This window comes from Lissotriton helveticus, chromosome 7, assembly GCF_964261635.1.
Source record: "Lissotriton helveticus chromosome 7, aLisHel1.1, whole genome shotgun sequence".
Classification (NCBI taxonomy): Eukaryota; Metazoa; Chordata; class Amphibia; order Caudata; family Salamandridae; genus Lissotriton; species Lissotriton helveticus.
In genome coordinates this window covers 1,719,495,120-1,719,521,210 of record NC_136068.1, presented here as the reverse complement: position 1 = coordinate 1,719,521,210, position 26,091 = coordinate 1,719,495,120, and the positions used below count along the sequence as shown (strand labels likewise).

General features: G+C 47.6%; 1 protein-coding gene across 1 annotated transcript in view; it reads left to right on the top strand.

Annotated features, from left to right (window-relative positions):
• Window positions 1-26,091, top strand: part of HAUS5 (HAUS augmin like complex subunit 5) — a 264,940-nt gene that overhangs the window by 207,345 nt on the left and 31,504 nt on the right. Inside the window, exon 18 of the mRNA XM_078655427.1 lies at window positions 14,959-15,091. Within this exon, the coding sequence (XP_078511553.1) occupies window positions 14,959-15,091 (133 nt within the window). The remainder of the gene's footprint in view (window positions 1-14,958; window positions 15,092-26,091) is intronic.

Genomic DNA, 26,091 nt, shown 5'->3' with positions numbered 1-26,091 from the left:
CCATTCCTCTATATTCAACTTGTATTTTATCCCAAAAAAAACTTGCAATATTTTGTTTTGCCACCCCAAGGCCAGGTCTTCGTGCGTGCGTGCCACCTGGTCTCTCCTGTGACTCCCACGAAGTGCCAACGCGCATCCAGGTAAACCGCATGCCCACCACCCTGGCCATCACCCCAGCAACTCCTGTGAAATATCGTTGAATCTTCGGACATGCCCAGATTATGTGAAAGAAGGTGCCTGTCTCCCCACACCCCCTGGCCCAAAGGTCTGCGTCAGATCTGCCTATCCTATGTTGGAGTGTTCTGGGAGTGTATTACCTGTGAAGGACTCGGGAGTTAAATTATCCTGAATCTTGCCCATATGGCTACCTCCATAGGACTCTGGATTGCTTCCTGCCAATCATCCTCTTCCAGCAGTCCCATGTCTGATTCCAAGGCTTCTCTTAGTTTGCCCAGGGGGTCTGGGAGATTGTTCATTAACTTCCGGTATGTGAGGGAAAACGTCTGTCAGTCATGGGGTCTAGTAGTAACTGATCTTCCAGTGGGGATTAGTCATGCATTGACACCCCCCCCCCTCTCACCCCCTCATGGACGTGGCATCGTAGGGCACGGCTTAATTGCTCTCCGTTAGCCATTTGATATTCTGTCTGGAGATCCGCAAACATGACCATGGTCCCGTTACGCCATATAGCCCCCCGGGTGTCAATGCCAATAAGACTCCATCCACGGAATCCCTGTAAGCACCCCACCTCGCCCAGTGCATCACTTACCATAGTGGCGTTTGTTGTGTCAATTTAGAGTCCCACCCCACTAGCTTAGTGGCTATATGCCATGTTTCAACGACCGTTTGTGTATGCCATTTCAGCATGAGGTGCGAAAGCCCAACCATTCACGTTAATTAAGTGGCCCGCCAGGTAGTAGCTACGAGTGTCTCGGACCGCCAATCCACCCTCATAGACCCCCTGTTGAAGTTTACGTAAGGCCACACATGACTTGCCTCCCTCCCACAGGAGGCTGCGCTGTTACCCCTCGATTGCCCGGAAAAAGGTATCCCAGATCTTGTGGGGGGGTGTTCTGCAGTATATAAAGTAATCGCGGTAGGGCCATCATTGTAAACAAGACTACCCTGCCCATAAGGAATATCGGTAGCTGCCACCAGTGTGCCACATCTCTCTGCAGTCTCGTCAGCTGACAGTGGATATTTAATGTTAGGAAGTCTTCTGTCGACTTCTTGATCCATATGCCTAAGTATTTAAATTCCCCTCAGATGGGGGGAGGTGAAGTGTAGCCCACTCGTCAGTGCCCTCCATCTTGCAGATGGCAGGCACTCTCCAATCAGGATTAGGGATTGTGCTCACTCCACCACGTGGGGTGAGCACACAAAGGGTCTAGTCACCCTAAGGTCAGTAGCCCATTGGCTACTGACCTCGAGACCCCTAAAATGACCCCTAAACAAAGTATTCAGGGGGCAGCCCTGAACTAAGATGCAGATTCCGGCAACCTACGAAGAACGAGGACGAAAGAAGACACCCAGCAGAGGAGACTGCAGAGAAGAACGTACTTGGCCCCAGCCCTACTGGCCGGTCTGCAGTTTTCCAGAGATCCTGTGCCAAAAGTCTCCTTGTCCTGCAGCCAGCGACCTCTAGAACCCCTGGGAGGACTGACTGCACAAAGAAACCCGACGCCTGGAACCACCACTGCACCTGTTGCTATAGCCTGAGTTCGAGTGGCCCACCGGTCCCCGCGAGATCCCCCAGCACTCCAGAGTCCGAGTCCGCCATGGGTTGACTCCTCCGGGGCTCCCTGGCGTCGCCTGCAGCCTCTGTGCGGGGACCCCGCCAACCACGATTGGCCCGATAGGGTGAAATCCGACCTCAAGACACCCCTGCATCCAGCCACCCTAAGCCCTAGAGAAAAGAACCTGAGGTGCACCTACGTCCCCGAGCCCTCCAACTTACCTGCCTAGCTGTTTATTGCTCCCGAAGTCTTCCTGGACCGAGCCTGCAGCCAAAATCTAAAACCGTTTGAAACAGGGCACCCGATGCCAAAACTGCACCCTGCACCCAGCCGCGGGTGCACTTTGTGTGCAAAAACCGGATCCACCTTTGCCCTGAGTTTAACACCAGGACTTTGCTCCCACAACCTAGTGGCCGGCTTGTGAGCAGCCACCAACAAGAGGCCCCCTATCCGCCATTGGATAACATTGGGCTTCAGCACTCTGCACCCGGCTGCCCTAAGCCACTGAGGGTGTTTTGAGAGTGCATCCTCGACTCTGGGGGAACCCTGGTTCTAACCTCAGAATACCAACTCCCACAACTAAGTACTTAAGTGTTAACCAATAACTTCATTTCTCTCCTTAGGAATACATTGACTTTTTTTCCTTCAAAAATATTCTTGTGGAGTTGGTTTTGTATTGAACTTTGAAAAACTGCAAAGAACATAAAATTGTTTACTTACCTTTTCCCTAGGAAATGTCCCAGTGTGATATCTAGGTGTATCGCAGTAAAAAAGGTAATCCAGAAGTTAATCTAAAAAGTATTTCAGAGTGATCTAGCCGTAATTTCCACTGCATTGAAAGTATTTACAAACCTGTAACATTCATTCAGCTTGCTTGTATTGTTCAACCTGCCTTGAAAATTATCAAATAAACTTACCTGTGCATTGAAATAAATACAACTAAATAATATTTTTATACAAACAAATTGGTCTGAGTTCAGTCTTAGAGTTTGACATCATTTGCTGATTGAAGAAGTTTTATACAAATGCTTAACACTACCCTCTGATAAAGCCTTACTGCCCGCCCACACTACCAGAAATAGAGAGAAAGGTGCTATCTACTTTTACCTCTGCCTACCTTTGGGGTTCCACTGGACTCTGTGCACATTATACCTCACTTTGGTATTGTATATACAGAGCCAGCTTCCTACATTGGTACGTCAGTGGTGGGAAATACAACTTTGCATTTGTTGGACAGTGTGTGTGTGTATGTGTGTATATATGTATGTATATATATATATATGTGTGTGTGTATATATATATATATATATATATATATGTGTGTATATATATATATATATATATATATATATATGTGTGTGTGTGTGTGTGTGTATATGTGTGTGTGTGTGTGTGTATATGTGTGTGTGTGTATGTATATAAATGTGTGTGGGTGTATATGTATATATATATATATGCGCGTGTATATAGTCCAGGGTGCAGCCTCTGTGGCTGATCCGTGGGTGATTAGAGTTGTGATTTCCTATTGGTCCGCCCACCCAGCTAGTCGAACAGTACGGTTTAACAAACTGTGTAGAGAAGGTGGGTGGGGGATATGTTTTTGCTGTTTTGCCACAGGATCCAGCTCAAGTGTTGAAGATTTCAGAAAGAATGCATTGCTGTAGGACAAGCACCATTTTTTCTGAGCTCTAGTGGCAGTAGATGTGGTGGTGGGGGAGACGGTGAATCATGAGCAGACGTATTAACCCCTCTGGAGGGAGGAGGAAAGCACAGATCGGGTCTCTGTGTACAAGTAGGGTACCGTTGGAGCGGGTTAAGCTGGGGGGAGCTTTGGCTGACTTGTTTGAGTGAGGTGGCTGTGGATAGAAGGGTTGTGAGATTAGATAGGAAAAATGTGCGTGGGGCTTCACTGATGTCTTTGGGATAGGTTTGGCATTTTGGTAGAGTGGGACTGTAAGGGAGGAGTGATATCCTGGTTGTTCAGGATCTAATAGTAAGGCTTTGGTACACTTTATTGCATTGGAATGTCGGCTTGACTGCAGACCTGTCCTATTAAAGTGTGGCCTTTCTCACTATATAGTGGTCTGTGGATGTGTGTAACCCTGTCCTACAGGAGTGATTAAGACACTAGAGACCACTACCCCTTCCACAGGCCCCACTAATGTTTAATTCACAGTCTCAATTTGAGAATAGAAAACATTTCAAATAATAATCAAACCAAAATCATTATTGTTTCTCATTTTTCTTAAAGAGCTAACAACCATTGACAGAGCAAATAGCCCTCATTGGTCTTAAATATATTATAGCTTTTGTGTTGTATATCTGGCTACAATAACAAAACGTTTGGAGACCTATCCAAATGCAAGTCGGGTGATACTGTGGGGAAATCGCAAAAGAGAATACGTTTCTGTTTAAACCACACCCTGAATTACATAGGTCACGCCCCTTTAGAGATACCCCCTACTTTTTACATCCCACAAGCCCTAAATAAGGAGACCGCCAGTTTCCAGAGGAGGGAAGCAGGAATTTGTCATTCTCCAGAATCCTCGGTTTCAAAAACCCCAAGCCTGAGCCAGTTACCTCCATCTGGTATATCTACCTCCTTGTGGTTCCTTAAACTTTCGCACTTGCACGTCATGACGGTCAAGCGACCCAATAGGCAGTGATGAAATTATAATTATATTCCTTCCACCCATGCTACATGGAAAGTGTTATGTCAGTTGTGGAGACCTGGGTTCAAGGCAGGATGTTCACTTAGTGGACAATAATCATAATCCTGCTGCCTGTCTCCTCTGCCGCCGACGCCGAGCCGCGCCCCAGCCGCCACAGGGCCGCCCGCCCAGCCTGCCTGCTCCCGCTTTCCTGCCGCTGTCTGCCTGCGGCCCCGCCCCCTCGCCTGCCGATTGGTCAGCAGCTCCCGCCTCCCAGCGGACCCTCCCTCCCGGCTCCCTTCTTAAAGGGGACCTAGCCTGCCACTCGGGAGCGACCACTGCGCCCTCGGCCTGGTCGCCCCCACGCTCCTTACCTCTCCTGCTGCCTCCTGAGCATCCTGCTGCCTGTCTCCTCTGCCGCCGACGCCGAGCAGCGCGCCAGCCGCCACAGGGACGCCCGCCCAGCCTGCCTGCTCCCGCTTTCCCGCCGCTGCCTGCCTGCGGCCCCGCCCCCTCGCCTGCCGATTGGTCAGCAGCTCCCGCCTCCCTGCGGACCCTCCCTCCCAGCTCCCTTCTTAAAGGGGACCTAGCCTGCCACTCGGGAGCGACCACTGCGCCCTCGGCCTGGTCGCCCCCACGCTCCTTACCTCTCCTGCTGCCTCCTGAGCATCCTGCTGCCTGTCTCCTCTGCCGCCGAGCCGAGCCCCAGCCGCCACAGGGCCGCCCGCCCAGCCTGCCTGCTCCCGCTTTCCCGCCGCTGCCTGCCTGCGGCCCCGCCCCCTCCCCTGCCGATTGGTCAGCAGCTCCCGCCTCCCAGCGGACCCTCCCTCCCGGCTCCCTTCTTATGACGCCCCCTCAGCGACCGCGCAGCGGGAGCACCGATTGAGCGCCGAAGGTGCGCCAAAGGTAAGCCCGTCTGCGCCCGTCCGCGCCTGGACCGCGCCCAGTGCCAGGACCCCTGGCCCCCACCGACGGAAGCCGACCAGACGGACCTACGACGCCACTGAACTCATCGCACTCAACACCGGCCGAACCCCAGGCTGCTACCGTGCCACACCGAGACGCACCCACGGACCCTTCAGCTGCCACTCCTGCAAGTTCACCTGCAACCGGACCCACGCCACACCAGCACCCACCAAGCCGAACTCCAGCAGCACCCACCTGAAGTGCATCCTGCTCAACACCCGCTCCGTCCACAGACACGCCGTTGAGCTCTGGAACCTGCTCGACAACACAGCCCGAGACGTCGCCTTCCTCACGGAAACCTGGATGAATGCCTCCTCAGCGCCCGACCTCGCCATCGCCATCCCGGAGGACTACAAGATCATTCGGAGGGACCGCGTCAACCAGACAGGAGGAGGCATCGCCATCATCCACAAGAACACGATCCGCATCACGACCAACACCGACGACTCCCTCGCACCCGCCGAACACCTGCACTTCCAGGTCCACATCAACCCCAAGACCACCCTCAGAGGCACCCTCATCTACAGACCCCCGGGACCACGCACACAATTCAGCGAGGACATCGCCGACTTAATCAGCCCACACGCCCTCCTCTCCGCTGACTACATCCTCCTCGGGGACCTCAACTTCCACCTGGAGAACAACAACGACCGCAACACCACCACCCTGCTGGACAACCTCTCCAACCTCGGACTCAAGCAACTGGTTACCACCCCCACCCACTACGCCGGACACACACTCGACCCGGTCTTCTCTTCCAGCAAGGACATCGCCTTCAGCCATGCCACGGGACTCCACTGGACGGACCACAGCTGCGTCCACTTCAGCTTCAGAAGGACCACGTTCCACCATCACCAGCAACAGGTTCCCCGCAGAAGCTGGAACAAGATCACTGCAGACCAGCTCGCCGATTCCCTGAGCAAGAACCCTCCCACCAGCACAACGAACCCCAGCCAAGCGGCCACCAACCTCACGAAATGGATCAGCGATTGCGCAGACGACCTCGCCCCTCTGAAGACCCCGCCGAGCCGACCCGGCAGCAAGAAAGCAGCATGGTTTAACGATGAACTCAAGAGCTCCAAGAAGAACTGCAGAGCACTCGAGAAAACCTGGCGCAGAGACCCAACACCGGACAACATGACTGCCCTCAAGTTCGCCACCCGAAAACACCACCAACTGATCCACACCACCAAGAAAACCGCATTCAAGGAACGACTGGACAACAACGCACACAACAGCAAGGAACTCTTCAACATCGTGAAAGAGCTCTCCAACCCCAACGCCGGAAACAACGACATCACCCCTTCGCAAGACCTCTGCAACTCCCTCGCCTCCTACTTCCACAACAAGATCGCGGACATACACAACAGCTTCAGCACTCAACCGGCGCACGCCACGACCGAACCACCGCCCCCCACAACCACCCTCCGCGCCTGGACCACGATCAGCACCGAAGACACCGTCCACACGATGAACTCCATCCACTCCGGATCTCCGACAGACCCTGCCCTCACCACGTCTTCAACAAGGCCGACGCTGTCATCGCACCCCACCTGCGGGACATCATCAACACCTCCTTCAACACCGCGACCTTCCCGGAGAGCTGGAAGCACGCCGAACTCAGCGCCCTACTTAAGAAGCCATCAGCCGACCCCACCGACCTCAAGAACTACCGCCCCATCTCGCTGCTCCCGTTTCCGGCAAAAGTCATCGAGAAGACCGTCAGCAAGCAACTGGCCGCCTTCCTCGAGACGAACGGCTCCCTCGACCTCTCGCAGTCTGGCTTCCGGGCCAACCACAGCACCGAGTCCGCCCTGATCGCAGCTACCGATGACATCCGAGCCCTGCTCGACAACGGAGAGACAGCGGCCCTCATCCTCCTGGACCTATCCGCGGCCTTCGACACGGTCTGCCACCGTACCCTAGTACAGCGCCTCAGCAACGTCGGAATCCAGGAGAAGGCACTGGAGTGGATCATCTCCTTCCTCGCCGGAAGGACACAGAGAGTCCGCCTCCCCCCGTTCACATCGGAGGCCACCGAAGTCATCTGCGGCGTCCCTCAAGGCTCCTCGCTCAGCCCAACACTCTTCAACGTCTACATGAGCCCCCTCGCAGCCATCGCACGCCAGCACAACCTCAACATCATCTCCTACGCCGACGACACCCAGCTGATCCTCTCCCTCACCAACGACCCCGTCACCGCCAGAGCCAACCTTCACTAAGGGATGACGGACGTTGCCAAGTGGATGATGAACAGCCGCCTGAAACTGAACTCGGACAAGACGGAAGTCCTCATCCTTGGATCTTCACCCTCCGCCTGGGAAGACTCCTGGTGGCCCCCCGCCCTGGGCAGCGCACCCAAACCCACAGACCACGCACGCAACCTGGGCTTCATCCTTGACTCCTCCCTCTCCATGACCAGACAAGTCAACGCCGTCTCCTCGTCGTGCTTCAACATCCTGCGCATGCTACGTAAGATCTTCCGATGGATCCCCACCGAGACCAGGAAGACGGTCACCCAGGCCCTCGTCACCAGCCGTCTGGACTACGGCAACTCCCTTTACGCCGGAACCACCGCCAAACTCCAGAAGAGACTCCAGCGGATCCAGAACACCTCAGCACGACTCATCCTGGACATCCCCCGACGCAGCCACATCTCCGGACACCTGAGAGACCTGCACTTGCTCCCGGTCAACAAGAGAATCACCTTCCGGCTCCTCACCCACGCACACAAAGCCCTACACAACCAAGGCCCAGGATACCTCAACAGCCGCCTCAACTTCTACGTTCCCAAACGCCAGCTTCGATCGACCAACCACGCCCTCGCCGCCGTCCCCCGCATCCGAAGAGCCACCACAGGAGGAAGGTCCTTCTCCCACCTGGCCGCGAAGACTTGGAACTCCCTTCCGACCCACCTCCGCCTGACCCAGGACCACCTCGCCTTCAGGAAGCAGCTCAAGACCTGGCTGTTCGAGCAGTAGCAGACCCCCTCCCCCCAGCGCCTTGAGACCCTCTGGGTGAGTAGCGCGCTTTATAAATGCTTTGATTGATTGATTGATTGAAAGCAACTGTCCAACCTGCTGAGCAACCATCGCAGATCAGATACAGCAAACCATGTTTTTTGAATGTCAGCAAGGAATGTGATTTCCCAGGTGGCAGTACTCTCGAGTCATAAGCAGGTGAACCTGCTACAAGTACAGGCATCAAAAGTAAGAAAATGGAACAAGTCAATAGTGCCTTCAAACCTTGCCGTTCTTGTCAACCCAAGAGGTCAGACTTGAGCAGGAGGAATTAAGATAAAGATTTCCTTTATTATTCACTTTATTCTTTACATTTTCAAATGACATAAGTGCACAGGTACTGTGGGTAACCACTTAGAGCCAACATTCTTCAAATGTCCGTGGGCTTCATCAAGGCTGTGTCATATTTCGGTTAAATCTTTTAGTCACATTATGCATACAAATGTTGGCCATTGTTAAACAAGACCAAGGTGTGCAGCCTGTTACAAAAAGGTGACCGTCTACAAATGTATTTCTAATTTTTCATACACTACATTTCACTCCACATGCCATAATCAAAGAGCATCTTTATCGCGGACCCCAGTGTGAGGGGATCTGTAAGAAAATTGCACTCTGTGTTTGGAAATAGCACATTGTAGCAAACTGTGTCTGGGGCAAAAGCAAAACTTCGGTCGTGAAGCATTGGCTCTCGGGTATGCTGGTTCTGTATGTTACTGTTAACAAAAGCCAACATCACAAAATAAAATGATGGACGAAGGATGCTTTTTTTCTGGTCCAGATATGACCTGACTTGGCAATTTGGGCTGGACTGTTCCCATGAGGAACAGGGTCAAGACTGATTTCCATGTGACTGGTTCTATACTGGGGTGGTGTGATGAGCAAAAGAACAATGAATTTAACCCAAATCCCTTCTCTTGACTGTGGGTGAATGTTTTATTCATTCAGCATTCCGTCCATCTTTTTTTTGCATAGCACTATTCGCCCTAAGTGGGATGGGTATGCCCAGATGTGGGTTCCTTGCTCGCTGTGCCACTGGATTCAAACTAGCCTGGCTGATGAGGGAGGTTACCCCGAAACCAGTTCCAGGATGCTTGTTTCCGGGCCAGAGAGGACCCGCCTTGGCAGTGCGGGCTAGACTGTTCCCAATAGGAGCAGGGTCAAGACTGATTTCCATATGACTGGGTCTAAACTGGGGTGGCAGGGTGAGCAAAAGAACAATGCATTTAATCCAGATCACTTTACTGATGTGAATGTTTGATTTGTTCCGCATTCCATCCATCATCTGTGTGCCTTTATGTAAAAATATAGACAGAATTATATATCAACAAATCGAACACACTCTTTCTTCATTCTGTATACATTCTTTGGGTTTCTTGTTTTCCTATATATTTGTGGTGGTAATAACACTATGTAGCGGTGAGAATTGGAAAATAAGCCACTTACCACATGGTATTAACTGTGAGTTGTAAAGCACAATATTGTTGGATCACTAGAAACTCTTCACTGCAGCCATGGATATAGAAAACAACATTGCTTATATTATTTCGGCATGGCTGAGAGATCAGGGGGAGTATTTAGTCTGTGCGAGTGGATTACAAATTTGCCTAAAGGGCATAACCAGAACAAGAACTGAACAAATATTGAACAAGCGTTTACAATGCAATAGGTCTGGCAATTGCGAGTTTTCGAGCTATTGGCATTGTAAATGAAATTGCCTTTTATAAAAAATGAAAAGGCATTGTGATTTATAATACCAAAAGCAACACCTATTGCATTGCAGAGTGCGGTGTCCGTGAAGCGGGTGCCACGCTCATTAAAGTAAAAACAAAAAGAGAGCGCGGTGTCCCTGAAGCGGGCTCCACGCTCTGTATTAAATTACAAAAGAAAAATAAATAAACAGAGTGTGATGTCCCTGAAGCTGGAGCCAACCTTCGGTATTAAATAAAAAATAATAATAAACAGAGCATAGTGTCTCTAAAGCGGGCGCTGCGCTCAGCAGATTAGTACTAAAACAACAACAAAAATAGCAGCCGCCGGTGTCCCCATCAGTGTCCTAAAACAAAATAGTGCTCACCCCCTAGATAAAGCCAACTGTGTAAGAAGGCATGTGAAAGGTCCTGTTATGGGCGGTAACAAATGCAGACAAGGTGGGACTAACCAGCCTATTTACGTGTCAGAAGGCACTATTTAAGAAGGACAATGACACAAAGCCAATGACAAATGTGGGCGGAGAGTGGGCGAGGCTGCTAGTGCATACCCTAATAAAGCATGACTCGCAGAGCGAGCAATGCATGCGCGCTGCCGCTAGTCTCGACCTAAAAGGGCAGCAAGTGCCGAAATGCGTCTGTTTGTATGGTGGCGATATGTTATTAGAGAACTGTGTCTGATGACCTAGTGCCGGGTCTCTTTTGAATTAAAAGGAGTCAATGGTTTTGTGTAGGCGCTTAGCGGTAGCGCCATTCCCAAGCACCACCTGCATTTTGGCGCCAGCAGGAATCGAAGATTAGAGGCCAGCTTGCCCCCGGGACCTAGGAAGAACCAGAGATGGTGAAGGGATGAGGTTGGAGCAGAGGTCGTACACCTTAAGGTACACTTACGGTGAGGACATATCTGCTCCTGCACGAAGCCTATCTGGACTGATGGAATTTAAGTAATCGGAGCTGGGCACCACGTATGTAGCGGTGAGAATTGGAAACTAAGCCACTTACCACTTAGTATTAACTGTTTGGGTTGTGCTACACAATATTATTGGAAACTCTTCACTGCAACGATGGAAATACAAAACAGCATTACGTTTATTTTGACGGCTTGGCTAAGAGATATCAGGGAGAGTTTTTCTTCCATGCGAGTGGATTACAAAATTTGCATAAAGGGCGTAACCTGAACAAGACCTGAACAAAGATTGAAAGAAGCAGCAAGTGCCGAAACACGTCTCTATTGTTTGTATGGTGGTGATATTTTATTAAAGAACTGTGTCCAATGAGGGAGTGCTGGGTCTCTTTTGGATTAAAAGGAGTCAGTGGTTTTATGTAGGCACTTAGCGGTGATGCCATTCCCGAGTGCCACCCGCATTTTGGCGCCAGCTAGCAACCGCGAGCAGGGAGTGAAGGTCATTACACTTGTTCTATATATTATACGGTCTCGCCTAGCATTGCAGCACATGCGCTGCTCGCTTTGCGAGGTATGCAGTATACAGTATAGCGGGGAAAGCTCCACCCACTTTCCACCTATCTTTTTGATTGGCCGAAATCCTAAATGCTGCATTCTGATTGGTTTTCAGCAAGTTAGTCCCGCCTCCTGAGGGCCATGTCGTAATTTTTATCCTTTCATGTCTATCGGCCCCTTTACTTTAAAAACTGTTTTGTTCCCCGTTCCCTCCCGCAGTCCATGACTTCTCTGCCCACCACCACATCCCCCCCTCCCGTTCGTGCCTACCTCGATGCCCGCACTTCTGTTCGAATGCAATAGGTCTTGTGTAAATATGAGTCCTATTGCATTTTAAATGCTTGTTTGTCCTGGGATTGGCTGGGTGAATTTGCACTCTATTTTGCCTGACCTGTCCAGAACACATACCCACTACAGACTGCTATCTTACGCCTGCGACCAACAGCCGCCATGGATTTCCGATCACTCTCGCGCACCCCTCGTTAGCGGCTGCCACTATTAATGGTCTTATGATCACTTGTAACTCAATACATTTTTATTAAACAGTGCTGGCTTCTTATTTCTGGACCTCGGCGCGGTTTGTCCAACCCAAGAGGAATCCACTTTTGAAGCGTGGCGGTATCATACATCTTACAGGACCAGGTGGGGGGGTTCGGTGAAGGGGCCGGCTTTTGAGGCGCACAGAAGCTATCAGCAGCGCTAGAGACCAGGTGCCAAGAGAAGGGTTCGAGGTGGGCCTGTGGACTCCAGAGCTGTCGAAAAGGGTGGTGTGTGCCACGGGGAGTGCGTCACCCACATATTTATGCCAATATAATATGGCTGGACAAGACTTAAAAGATGGCAGCTTTCTGTAGCTATGTATGATTCATCTAAAAGTTTACAATTAGTGCTAAAGAGATTCAACAGGTTGTGAATCCCTCAATAGTGTGTGAATCCCCGAACAGTGTGAGACCCCGGCAGCATAAGGTTCCCACAGCCATCTGAACTCTCTAGCAGAGCAGTGTGAGCACCCCCAAGCATTGCAAGCTTTCTTCGGCACTGTGCGATATTCCCAAGGCAGTTTGAACTTTCTTCTGCACAATAGTAGATTCCTCCCGCATTGTAAGCTTTCTCCAGCAGTGCCAGCTTCCTCCGGTAGCCTGAGCGTCCATAGGAATGTGCGAGATTCCCCCAGCATTGCAAGCTTTCTCTATCAGTGCGAGATTCCTTGAGCAGTTCGAGTTTGATCTGCCATTGCTCTTGGACTCAAGTAATGCGAGCTTCCACCAGCAGCGTGCGCATCATCCAGCAGCGCCAGCTTCATCCAGCAGCGCAAGCTTCCCCCAGCAGCACGAGTTCCCTCTGTCATTACTCTTGGACTCCCACAATGGGAGTTTCTCCAGCATGGTCCTTTTCCTGAGGAACTGTGAGCGCTGCAAGCTTCTCCTAGCAGTATAAGCTTCCCCAGCAGAATGAACGTCCTCTAGCAGAGCAGTGTGAGATTCCATAAGCATTGCAAGCTTCCTCCAGCAACGTATGAGATTCTCCCAGCATTGTGACCTTCCCCCAGCAGTGCAAGCTTCTCCAGCAGTGCACGCTTCCTTGGGCAGTGTAAACTTCCTCCAGTTGCTTGAGATTTTCTCCATTATTGTACGATTCCCCCATGAGTGTAAAATTCCCCCATGAGTGTAAAATTCTCTTGGAAATATGAGCTTTCCAAGGCATTCTGAACTTGCTCCAGTAGAGCAGTGTGAGATTCCCTTAGCATTGCAAGCTTTTTCCAGCAGTGTTCGCTTCCTCCCATAGCCTGAGCTCCCCTAGCAGTGTGAAATTCCCCCAGGATTGCAAGCTTTCTCCATCATTGTGATATCGGGTAATATTGTGATATCGGGTATCAGCCCATACCAGGAACAGCAGTTCTTTATTAACGTGAACTGGGGCATAAAATGGGAGGGCTGGGGTCCTTATGCTGCCTTCATGGGGTTTAATGATACAAGCCCGCACAGTACGGAGGGCAATGAGGGAAGTAAGGGAAGTGGCTAGAAGGTGTAGTAGCATGCAGAGGGTGGCAGTGGCCATGGCAGGGAGTGACAGCAGAATAGATTGTTGGCATGAAGTAGCTTGGGCATTAGTGATGTCAAGGAAGTAACATGAGCAAAGTTGCTATTGCTATGGGTTTAGCGTGTTGAGGAATATTGATGACAGGGGAGTGGCGTCCGCATGAGAGGCTGTTGGCCTAGTGCAGGGATGCGGCAGGAGTGTGATTTGAACAGGGGAGACTGTTGACAAAGTATTTAGTGTAGGATTAGTAAATGGTGATGGTGGTAGGGAAGTGACTTCAGCAGTGGTGGGGTGGACAATAATAGCAAAAGTGGGCGATAGGTTGGCCTGACGGCCAGAGTTCATGCTCTACAAGATGGGATGTTTGATAGCAATGGGCTTTAACTAAAAAGTGAGTGCAGGTGGTCCCATGGATAATATGGTGTATAGCTAAATACTTATAAGATCCCAAAGGCGAGACCGATTGCATTGCAAATGCTTGTTTGTTCCAGAATGTGGTACAGAAAAGCCTTTGTTGTGTGTATCAGTCTGCATGTCTCTGTATGTGTAATGAAATAGTGAGTAAGCATAGGGAACTCTCAAAAACATGTCCATTCTCTGGCAGGAATGAATGTCCGTCTGTCCCAAAACGGGCCCTTCTTCAAGTGAGGTATGAGGAAGGGATCATGGGACTCCTGTCCGCTTCCTTCTCTGTCCAAGGATGGTAGATATACCTTCACTGCCTGGGGGCCAAGTGGGATTTACCATGTGTGACCAAAAACTTCGCACCACAACAGTGTCGGGGGAGAAATGCGCCAACATCCATTGAGGGATGACTAGCCCTGGGCCATAGATTCGCAAGCAAGTAGGAGAACATCAAGACTAGAGACATTAAAAAGAAGTAGTGCGTCTCTCCCGCTGCCCATCGCCATAGAGACAGAAAGCAGCGAACCTACAGACCAGCAGACAGAGGGAAACATCCATAACAACGCGGGCATTACCCCGTACTGCTATTACAACGCTGCTATTACAACGCAAGTCGTTACAACGACTTGCGCTGGAGGGCGCTGTAGGATAGGGAATAGTTTAATTTTCTCTCCAACACCTTCCCTACTGTCAACGTGGGCTGGTGTTGGAATAGAAAATTAAACTATTCCACTATCCAGCGCCCCCCAACGCAAGTCGTTGTAACGACTTGCGTTGTAAAAACTGCGTTGTAATGGCATGTGGGGTAAAAGCCCGAGACTATTGACCCTTGGCTTGGTGAGTCATGTCGTGGTTTTAGGACCGCATGGTACAAGCACAGTCGGAGTCCATTCTCTGCTTAGCAGTGGGCCACTGTCAGGGGAGTTTCTCGTAGATGTCGCCTCCTCCCTGACCATTTTCCCTTTCCCATTGTAGTTCTGATCCAGAGGATTAAAGAACAGAATGATGAGCAAATCCGCGAGCTGGTGCCTCAGGTGCAGCGCATAACAGAAGAGTACAGAGGGAACCTGGAGCAAGCACGCGAGGTAGAGAGAGCCATTTATGACTGGTGAGTACAGCTGGCCCCTCTGGTTCAGAGTGCTGAAGGATTTATAAACCGGTTTCAAATCACTACTTTTTCCACACTCCTTCCTTCTCTCACTATCTCTCTCCTTGCTTTTGTCAATTGCTTTTTTCCTTAATGCTCTCACATGCATCTCCCCAACGTTCTAGTTGTTGCCCTCGCTTTTTTTGTCTCCTCATCTGACATTGCTGTCATTTGCCCCCGCGTCGGTCTTTGAACCTCTTCTTTGTCTCACTCTCGCTAGCAGTTTCCCATTTACCTTTCATCGACATGTTATTGTTCCATTATATTTTGTTTGTCTCCTTTCTCTTCATTCCTGTTTTCATGTTCTTCTTTGCCTCTTCCCTCTCCTTGATGTTTTGCATGGATGTCCTCCTCCCTCTCTCTTACTGCAGTTCTCCTCTTTACTCATTGCTGCTGTGCTTTGACTCTCTCTTTATCTAGTTGTTCCTCTTTATTGTTTGTCACATCTCTTATTGATAAGTTTCTTCTTGTTTTCCCTGTTAGTGCTTTTCTCTGTCTTTCCCTTTTCTTTCTTTGCTTCGTGCCTGGTCCCCACTTGTCTCTTCTTTTCAGGTTGCTGCTCATACGTGTCTCTGGTGTCCTTGTTCTCATTCCTTTCTCTCATCTCCCCTACTGCTTTCTTTTCTCCTGTTCTTGTTCTCTCTTTCCTCTTCTTTTGTTCATTACCCAATTCTTTCTACAGCTCACCGCCTCAATGATTTCCTCTGTTCTCTGCCCTTGCTCTTTCTCCCCTTCTATCTTCATGTTACTATGCTCTGTCCTGAATAGGATGGGAGGGAAAGGAAATAGAGGCCCGTGGCACCGGACTGATTCAGAATCCATTCCACATACACGGTAGACTGTTTGTCCAAGGCATAGTTGTACTTTTACAAGAGGGCTGACAGTTGAGTGTTTCAAATGGCTATTATTAACCCTAGATTCCGCACCCTGTGCATACCCCTAAGCATCAGACTGCATCCGGAGCATTTCTCGTGTGTGCCAGTTGGCTTTGTGCGGCTCCACGTCAGGTCCATACCAACCTGGAGGTATGATTGGGCCACATATAATCTCAACCCATGTGTGTCGACTTCAGTTTTTTTCTTTACGCACTGACCAACGCTCCCTCGATCGTGTTGTTTAATAGAAGCTTTTCTACCTAAATGTTCACAGTGTCCAAGGTACACATTTCCCCCTAAAGCTATAGCTTTTAAGCTACACACAGATGTCAGTGACGGATACTCGCTAAGTCTCTCTGGTGTCCGGGCTCCTCGCATGCCTTGAAACCGTGCAGTGAATTTGCTGGGATGAATAAATCCGAAATACATTTAATACCACCAGGCCAAAGTCAAGCTCTAGTGCTCAGCTCTGGTGGCCTCTAGGGCGAGTTAAGTTAGGAACCTTACCTTCTCTGTGGCTGCCTAACAGATCAAACAGAGGTGTAGATGCGGCTGTAAAGGGCTGCATTAAGTATTCGGACACTGCGGATTTAACATTTTCCTTTGACATTCCCTAGCTTCATGACTGGGGTCAATTAACAATGTGATTATATGAAACATCAATGTTGTGAACTGCACTTGAGTGCCATAATTGGGTAATAGTAAGATCTGTTATTTACAAATCTTAGAAACAGCAGCCGTGCAATCTGACGCACTATATAAAAGCAAGTTATTACCACTAGAGTCCCAAGGCCTTTGGGTACCGTTGAACTGCTCATTGGATGGTAGCTATTCATTTTATATTTTTGAATCTTCATTTGATATAATGGTCCAGCGGTCAAGGCTAATTTAGGAGCTGCTGAAGATGTGAAACTCTAATATGATATCCCAGAGCGTAGTACGAGCCAAGGGCATTGAAGTGAAATGTATAGTTGAGTTTTTGGATTTGTGTTGAGTGGATTGTAACTATGTGGTTTTGAGTGGTATCATGTTGTGTGGAGTGCTATTATGGAAGCATAATTATGTAGAATGGAGTGAAATAGAAATGTGGTTTTTAATTTTTAGGTTTGTACTTATGTGGTATGAAATGTTGTGGAGTGGAATTAATTATTGTTGAATTGTGTGGCATGAAATTATGAGATGTTCAAAGGTGCTGTGTGTGCTAGAATTATTTGGTGTGTTTTTGGAAAAGGCTTGCACTCTATGGCTTTAATGTCATGGGGTATCAAGTTGTCCATTTGTTGGAAGAGGACTTGTTTCGAACAACTAAAATGCAAGCCTAAACCGTATAATTGTTCCCAGAAAGATTCACCTGAAACAGTTTCTTTGTATGTTTGTGGTTAGCGCAAGAGTTTGTTCCCATTTTATGAGAAACGTGCATGAGGTACACACTACAACTTTTGGATACAACGTGTGCATTGTATGTTTTTGGCCTTTTAATTGTAAATGAACAGTAAAAGGATGTTGTTTTCTTAAGAGACGCGTAGAGCGGTTTCCTCCCCCTTTGTGAAAGTCTTCTGAAACTACTAGAGAGCACTTGCAAAGGAGTCGACATGGGCAAGTGTTCTCTGATGTAAGCATCCCACTTGCTTTTCAGCTATGAAACAATATTCCCTAGAGTGGTGTACATGGCAATAAAATAAAGGAAACCACAAATGGCACCTTCAAGCCTACACTGCTCCCGACACAAATCTTGCAGCACTCACAAACAGCTTCTCAGCTGGCAACCAACAGAACAAATAGTCTGTCTTTCACGGAATCCCTAATTTAAGTATTCTCCGAAGTAGCCTTGTTGTGTAGCGACCTGGCTTAACAATTTCATTATTTATAGGCTCTGCTAAAGACATTTACCGCTGTGTGAGACTGCTGTAGTAGAGTATGGGAGAGAAGCTGCGCCCACTCTCCTCCCATATTTTGCTTTTGGCTTATGTCATTGTCTTTCGTAAATGCTGCCTTCGGATTCGTTAATAGGCCTGTTAGTCCCTCCTTAGTACAGCCTTGCCTTCATTTGTACCCTCCCATGGCGACTGGCCCTTTTATTTCCGTTGTTACACAGTACCTGTTTTTTAGTCTGTAAGCACTATATACTTTATTGAGTTTCCCTTACTGCAGGCCGGGCATGCGCTGCTTCAGCTGAAACCGCTTATGGTTTTTTAAGCAGCACAGCCGCCCCATAACACGGGCGCCTGCTTTCAATCACTTTAACCCGCCATTATCTCTTGTCTGTTACAACCTCCCTAGTAAAATGGATTTTGAAATTATTAGCAAATTAAGTCATGTGAATTCCAGATAGCACATAAACCTGTGCTAATGGGCTGAAGCTGACAACAGCACACCTGTGTTACATGCCATCTGTACTAAAGCCACCTGACTGGTTGTTTTCAAAAGCCTGTGGCCTTTATTACACAGACACAAAATGTGAAGTGAGAGTTGCATATGATCCGAGCTATAAAACCTAACAAAGCGCTCCAACACCTTTCGCTCTGTGATTGCACTGTCGTGGCTCAGGTGGAAGAGTGGGAGTGGGGAGATATTTCCCGCCCTCTCCGTATTTTGTGTGTGCAGTGTGGCATTGCCTAATGTTGTTACTATCTTTGGCCTAAAAATCACTCCAGCTGTAGTAGGGCCCTGGCTTCACCTCCTGGTGTAGGGCGGGCTGTGCTTTGTCAGGGATGGTCTCGGCTGCAGCTCCGGCCTCGTACAGTGCCCCTGCTATTACTAGTGAGCGAGAGGTGCTGTTGTGGTGGTATTAGGGGTATTGGTGGTGGCGGTATTGGTGGTGGTACTGGTATTGGTATTGGTATTGGTGGTGGTATTGGTATTGGTGGTGGTACTGGTAATGGTATTGGTGGTATTGGTATTGGTAGTGGGGGTATTAGTGGTGGTACTGGTATTGGTGGTGGTATTGGTTGTGTTATTGTTATTGGTAGTGTTGGTGGTATTGGTGGAGGTGGTGGTATTGGTGGAGGTGGTGGTATTAATGGATGTGGTGGGGGTGGTATTAGTGGTGATGCTGGTATTGGTGGTGATGCTGGTATTGGTTGTATTGGTGGTGGTATTGGTGATGATGGTGCGGCTTGTGGTGATATTGGTGGTGGGGTATTGTTGGTGGTGGTGGTAATATTGGTGGTGGTGGTTGTATTGGTGGTGGTGTTGATTTTGTTGGTGGTATTGCTGGTGGTGGTATTTGTGGTGTTGGTAGTGTCATTGGTGGTGGTGGTGTTGGTGGAGGTGGTGGTATTGATGGTAGTGATAGTATTGGTATTGGTGGTGGTGGTGGTAGTATTGGTGGTGGTGTTAATAAAACAGGCTTTTGAAAACAACTCGTCAGGTGGTTTTATTACAGATGACATATAAAGCAGATGTGCTTTTGTTATCTTCAGCCCATTAGCAGAGGATTATGTGCTACCTGGAATTCACATGACTTCATTTGCTAAGCATTTCTAAATCCATTTTACTTGGGGTGGGGGATTTGAAACAGACTTGAGATAATGCCTTGTTAAAGTGATTGAAAGCAGGTACCCGTGTTATGGGGGCGGCCATACTGCTTAAAAAAACACAAGCGGTTTCAGCTGAAGCAGCGCATGTCCGGCCTGCAGTAACAGAACTCCATAAATAAATAGTGCTTACTGACTAAATAACAGGTCCCCTGAAACAACCGAAGTAAAGGGGCCAGTCACTATGGGAGGATACAAATGAAGACAAAGACGTACTATGGAAAGACTGACAAGCCTAGTAACGAATCAGAAGGCAGCATTTACGAAAGACAATAACACAAGACAATGAAAAATATGGGAGGAGAGTGGGTGCAGCTTCTCTCTCTTTCTCTACTACAGCAGTCTCACAGAGCGAGAAGCCCGTGCAAGCTGCCGCTAGGCTCGACCTAAAAAGTTACTGAACAGATGGCAAAATAGAAACAAGCGGTTGCACCAGAAAGTATCCTGCCTGCAACAGTCAGTAGGCAATAGTCCTTTAACCCGTTCCGCGCTGAGTGAATTTTTGCGCTGTGTGGGGGTTTTCTTGAGTGGATGGAATTCGGACGGCCCCTGGCCGTCGTCAGCACATGCCCCCCCTATGTGGTTCGGATGGGTGGGGCATCCAAAGCACGCTAGGGGATAAGAAAATAGTGCCCTCAGACTGGTAATAAATCCTACGGACTTACAACACTAGGGCCTGTACTCATGGGAGGTTACAAAAGTCGAAAAGGCGGTACTAAGGAGGGACTACTAAGCCTATTCACAAATTGGAAATATGGGAGGAGCTTCAAGTCCATACCTGAATACAGCATGTCTGAAAGAGAGAGCACAAGCACTGCCTATGCGAGTCCTAAAGACAGCATCAACACTTTAAAAGGCAATAAAACATAGCACCACTACTTCAAGTTATATATATATATATATATATATATATATATATATATATATATATATATATATGTGTGTGTGTGTACGAACACACGACTACATATGTTTATATAAACACACATATATAATTAAAAATAATGATTTTACATTATTTTGTTTTTTGTTTAATTCTTTAAGTTTACTAAAAAAGGCACATTATTTATATTTTTTACTGAAAAAAAACAAAGGTTACAGGGACGTTATAGTTAGGCTCAGATTTCACTTGTACAAAACCATTGAAATTCAGCAGTTATAGTTAACCTGAGATAACTATAACGTATTCCCCTGCGATGCACTGCATATGACCTCACACATTACATCACTCATGACATGGTCAGTGACATCACTGATGTCATCACAGATGTCACGATTTCACAGAATTGTTTTTTTTTATTAATGCCCTTTGCCTTGATGGGGGGTTGGCAGCAAATCGGATATCAGCATGGGGACTGTCGGATCCTCGGAGGATCCACTTCCCTATTTAGACTAATTTGTATTTCTTTTAATAACTCCAAAACTACTGAACGCATTTACACCAAATAACAAAAAGCACTTTTTCAGGATCAAGAGCTAGTTTTCTGCAAAATGTGCTGTAAATCGGTCCAGCAGTTTGGGCTGTTGCCATGTTCAAAATCCATTTTTTCGGACTCTCCCTTTTTAGCGATCTCAACTTGACAGATTGCCCTGAAACTTTTCATGCACAACTATAATTAGCAGCACACTTTTTCTGATAGATATATATCTCTATATTCATCAGAAATAGTATTAACCATTCAATTCCAAATCATAAATTACCAAACAAATAAAATAAACATATTTACAAAATATATTAAAAAAATGTAAATACAAACAAATACTTCAAAATTATAATTATATACAAATATTAATAAAAGATGTATTTAGCCAATATTAGGAAATGTATAGGAATAATAGATCTACTATTCCTACTCCAGTTTATGCAACAGTAGAGACATTTTAGAACTTCAAATGGGATAAAAATATTACCACTCCAAACAGTGCAACAGTAGGGGACGTTTTGGAGTTCGGAAGGGTTAAATTTACTATCCCAACTCTAGTCTAAGCAACAGTACGTAAACTACTTCACTTCAGACACATTACATATTTGAATGGCCCTAGTAATTTAGAAAAATAGAAAACTCTAAATATAAAAATTATTGCTTAATATAAAAATGTGCATTGCATAATGTACATAATTGATCAACTTAATAATTAGTATTTATCATTGATAGTTAATTTTTACTTAAGTAACTTCCCACTCTTAACCCCTACAATCCCAGTAGCACCCTGCACCTTAACCTTAAGTATAGTAAAGCGATATTGCGTAATATAAATAATTAATATTAATCAGATACTTAAGACTTATTAATAATTATTACTTAATAAACTTCCCACCCAATCCTCCTACAAACCCAGCAACCTGACACAACACTATAAATTACTATTACAAATTACATTTAAAAGCCTACATCACCTAAAATTTAAACCTATATTTAAAAATGAATAACAACTATGCGAACAATGCTAACCTAATATTGATGTGGACACTAAAACACAAATTTATATGAAAACTATGTTCTTCACAGCTATATTATGGAAAACTATATTTACGATATTCTTAACAATGATATTACTTACCTGACAAAACGATATTCTTGACAACGATATTTCTGCATCATGATATTTTTGTATCACAATATTTTTTTTCTGATAATTCTGTCTCCCAAAATGTACAGCTCGATATTTTGGCCAAATACCTTTTATTAAACCTTCATAATTGATAGGCTATTGTTGCTGAACCAGCGAGATCCCAGGACTCGTACACAGGGTAGTAGGTGGTCGTGTTTACGGTCAAAGCCCTCCGTATCCAAAGGACTCTGCACAATACTTTTTGAGTTGTAGTTTGACGTTTTCACTAGAATCCCTGAACATTGGCTGATCTTTGGGCTTTATTTTTCTGACATTAAACTGCTCTGTTGCCCTTGTGTGTTTCTTTCTGAAGTGTTCCTTCTGTCTCTTTCTGTCTTCTGACAGTGCATCTCTTTTCAAGGAACTTTCCAACTGTGGAAGGAAGATCTGCCCGGCTAATTGACACTAGAGCTGACCAAGTGTCTAAAAACCTTAGTAGGCTCCCTGGGCCTCTGGCAAAAGGGTCTGAACAAGCACAGGGATTTGAGAATATTTGGTGAGGGTTAGTGGCAGTGGATGAAACAGTTTTCAACTTAGTCCATAAATACTTTGAGTCATTGGTGTAGAGGATCCCCTCTGGCGTTGGGTGATACTTCTCGATATGAAGGAATTTGAAGTGGCCTATGCAGAAGAAGTGTCTTGTTCCTCATTGTTTAGGAGAGAGAGTGTGAGTTTGTCTTTTAGTAGTAACCGCCTACTGTCAGTAGCACAGTTCATGTGATATAACTCATTTGGTAAGCTCTTTGATTGGCTTATTAGATCTTCTTAAGAATTTTAGCATCTCCTGCATCTGCAAGCCGCACTGTGCCATCATTGCCATTTGATTGACGTAAAATGACAGCACCCTTACTTAGAACTTCTTTCCTGGTGTGGATCGTTGTATTACTTTATTATGCACCATGGACTTTGTAGGTGCGGTTCTGCTCCTGCCCAGAACAATATATAATATGCACAATTCTCTGATGGATACTTCTAAATGCAGATTCCTCACCTTTAGAATACGCCCAGTTGGCAGACTGAATCCGAAAATTATACAAAGCAATACTCCTGTGCCCTACCATGTGGCTCCATGTGGCACTGCTTTGGCTTGTTACCGCCCCGTAAACAAGGTGGCTGCACATGTAAGAGACATATATGTGACACCCCTGAGCGCCGATGTTAGTTCATTCTGTGCCTTTACCCATAAATAAGAAGCACCGCTCCCTTTTTCAAATCTAAATCCAGTGTGCAAGGGAACAATGTCCCCACCCTAAAACCACAGGGTTAACACCATGCCGGGACTGTTGAAAATAGATGCCAGTAATGGACCAGCAAGACATGTACCTTTGGTGTTTAAGCTCAAGACAAAACTCGAAGACGGACAATGAGTGAGCCTTCATGCACCCGAAGGCGATCCGGGACCATAAACTGAAGCTGTGCATAGCCGAACAGACATCACAAGTCCCACTCCAAGTTGATAGAACCCGCTCTCAAGGCCCTTCCCATGACAGGTCGTCTTCGCAATCAGTCCTCTGGTAATTCAAAAGTTCAAATCAAAGAGGAGCCGAAGCAGGACTCCTCCCCACCCTGCCACTCGCTATCTAAAGAGAAGTTCCAAGGGTGCTTAGAGGCCAATCTATCCTGCCTCCGATCCTCATTTGAGGAGCGGATTCAACAATTGATCCTGATGCACCCCTAGTTCCTTGGGCAATCACCAAAGCTGCAGCAGGTTAAGGCCTTTAAGGAGGCTAAGCTGCATATTTTTGGTGCATTCCTGCCTCCCTCTGGCTCGCTTTCAGCCCCCTGCAGCCCAGGGGCCTCCAGTTGGGTTACGGTCAGCTGCAGATCTATCCCTTGCACCTTCCGCACTCCTAGAGCCCTCCTCTGCTTTTGAACTGCCTCAGTGCCAACTCCCTTTCCAGTGCCAAGAAGTGCTGGTGCCTCTTTTATCGGTGCTGGTCCTTACTGCGCTAAGAGGGGTGTCTACTTCATTGTCCGACCCTCCGAGTGAAATTAGTCTCAACCCCAGCCAAGGTTGTTCTCCAACTCCACTTCAGGGCAGCCTTTTCTAGCAAAGCCTGATTCTATACCACAAACTGCTCAGAGACTCCATCATCTTTTTGATTACAATTCTAACCACAGTTTACCTCTACCTTGAGATGACAATTAAGATTATGGGGATGATTTAACCTCATATTATGGTGATGACAGTTTATGCATTAACTTACAGGAGGCCAGTCGGCCATACTCTGCCCCCTGATGCAGGATTGATTGTCTTCATTGGACCGCAAACGGAAGAGTGCTTCCGTTGCTGTGGTAATATGATGTGGTGCTGAGGTCCTGGAACTGCAACTTAGTCTGCTGTAACTAAGACAAACATTCTTACCGAAGTCCTAAAACATGGGCCTGCTTTCTCTGAGCTATTACCACCATTCAACAATTTCTTGACTGACCACTGATGGGCATTTGGTCAAACACTTGCTCTTGCCCACCAGTGAACAGGCAGGTGTCCATACCCCACAGACCAGTGTCTGACAACTCAGATTTTCTTACCTGGCATCTTACTCATAACAGTAGAACATATGCACCTTACTCCCCCCCCCGCCCCCCCCCCCCCCCAGGGATTTGAAAAGGATTAAGGTGTTCAGAAAACTAATGTTCTCTTTGACTAACCTGACCTTGAGATCAGTCAACGGGCTTGCCTTTGAGGCTGATGTATGCACACCCTCTGGGATATGGTCAGCTAAATCTTGCTTGCAGTCCAAGAAGAATTTAGGGCCTCCCTGGCTCAAACCATCCAAGATGGTCAGGATCTGGCAAAATAAGTGTGCTGGCTTGGACACTACTGATTGCTTAGGATGAGCAGTATGCACTAATGTGGTGCTTCGTTGACATGCGTGTATGGGCATCCCTTGTGGATGTGTCCTACGATGGATTCTGCCTCTTCGGCGAGAAAGCGGTCTCTGCTTTAGAACACTTTCAGGAAAGCTTGGCCATGGTGTGTTCTTTGGGCCTGTCCATCTCTGCCAGGCAGTTTCCCCTATAATTTGCAGCCCTATAGAGACTACCTCAAAGGCTTAGCCTACAGACCACGCCTGGTCCCTCTGCCCCCAGTGTTGTCACCCTGTCCTTTCATGGTTGGGGCGACGATCTTGCAGGCACTGTGCAGGTCACCAGGGGCATTGAGCTCCCCAGTCCCCTGTAGGGCCAGCCTCCAAGCCACTTTAGTTCACCCTTAGCAGTGCACAAGAAGCCTGTGGAAGGCAGGATCCAACACACTCTCCCAGGGTGGCAGACCATCACATGGGACAGACCAGTCCAAATCGTTCAGCTTGGCAACCCCCTTTTGATTCTTTCTGACCTGCCACAGCTCCCTTCCACATGAGAGTGGCTTTGAGGAGCACCTGCCCATCATACTGCAAGAGGTATGAGCTTTACTGTCCAAAGGGGCAGTCAGGAGGGTTTCGGGACTTGGGAGTAGGGGCGGGTTGTTACTCCTTCTGTTTTCTCATGCTGAAAGTGGATTGAGGCCTTTGTCTTATTTTACGTCTTCTCCCATTAAATTCTTTCAAGCGTAACAATAAAATCAAAAATACTCACTGGTCCAAGTCTTGTTTGCCCTGAATCTGGGTGACTGGATGGTAGCTTAGGGCCTGCTTGGTCCTGTTTTGCAGTCCTACAGACATCACCTGATGTTCAAGTTTGGCCTAGAACATTTTAAGTTTACTGTGCCCCCTTCAGCCTTTACGGTACAAAAGGAGGTGGTAATGGACGGAGCATCTGAACCAATCAAACACTCACACCCAGTCAAAAGATCTGGGTTTAATCCATCACCGTTCTTTAGCCCACTCTGCCACCCCAGTTCACACATGGCTATATGCAAATAAGTCTGACCCTGTGCCTCATGGGAACAGTCCAGCCCGAACTGCCAAGCCATGCCTTCCCTGGACCGGAAACA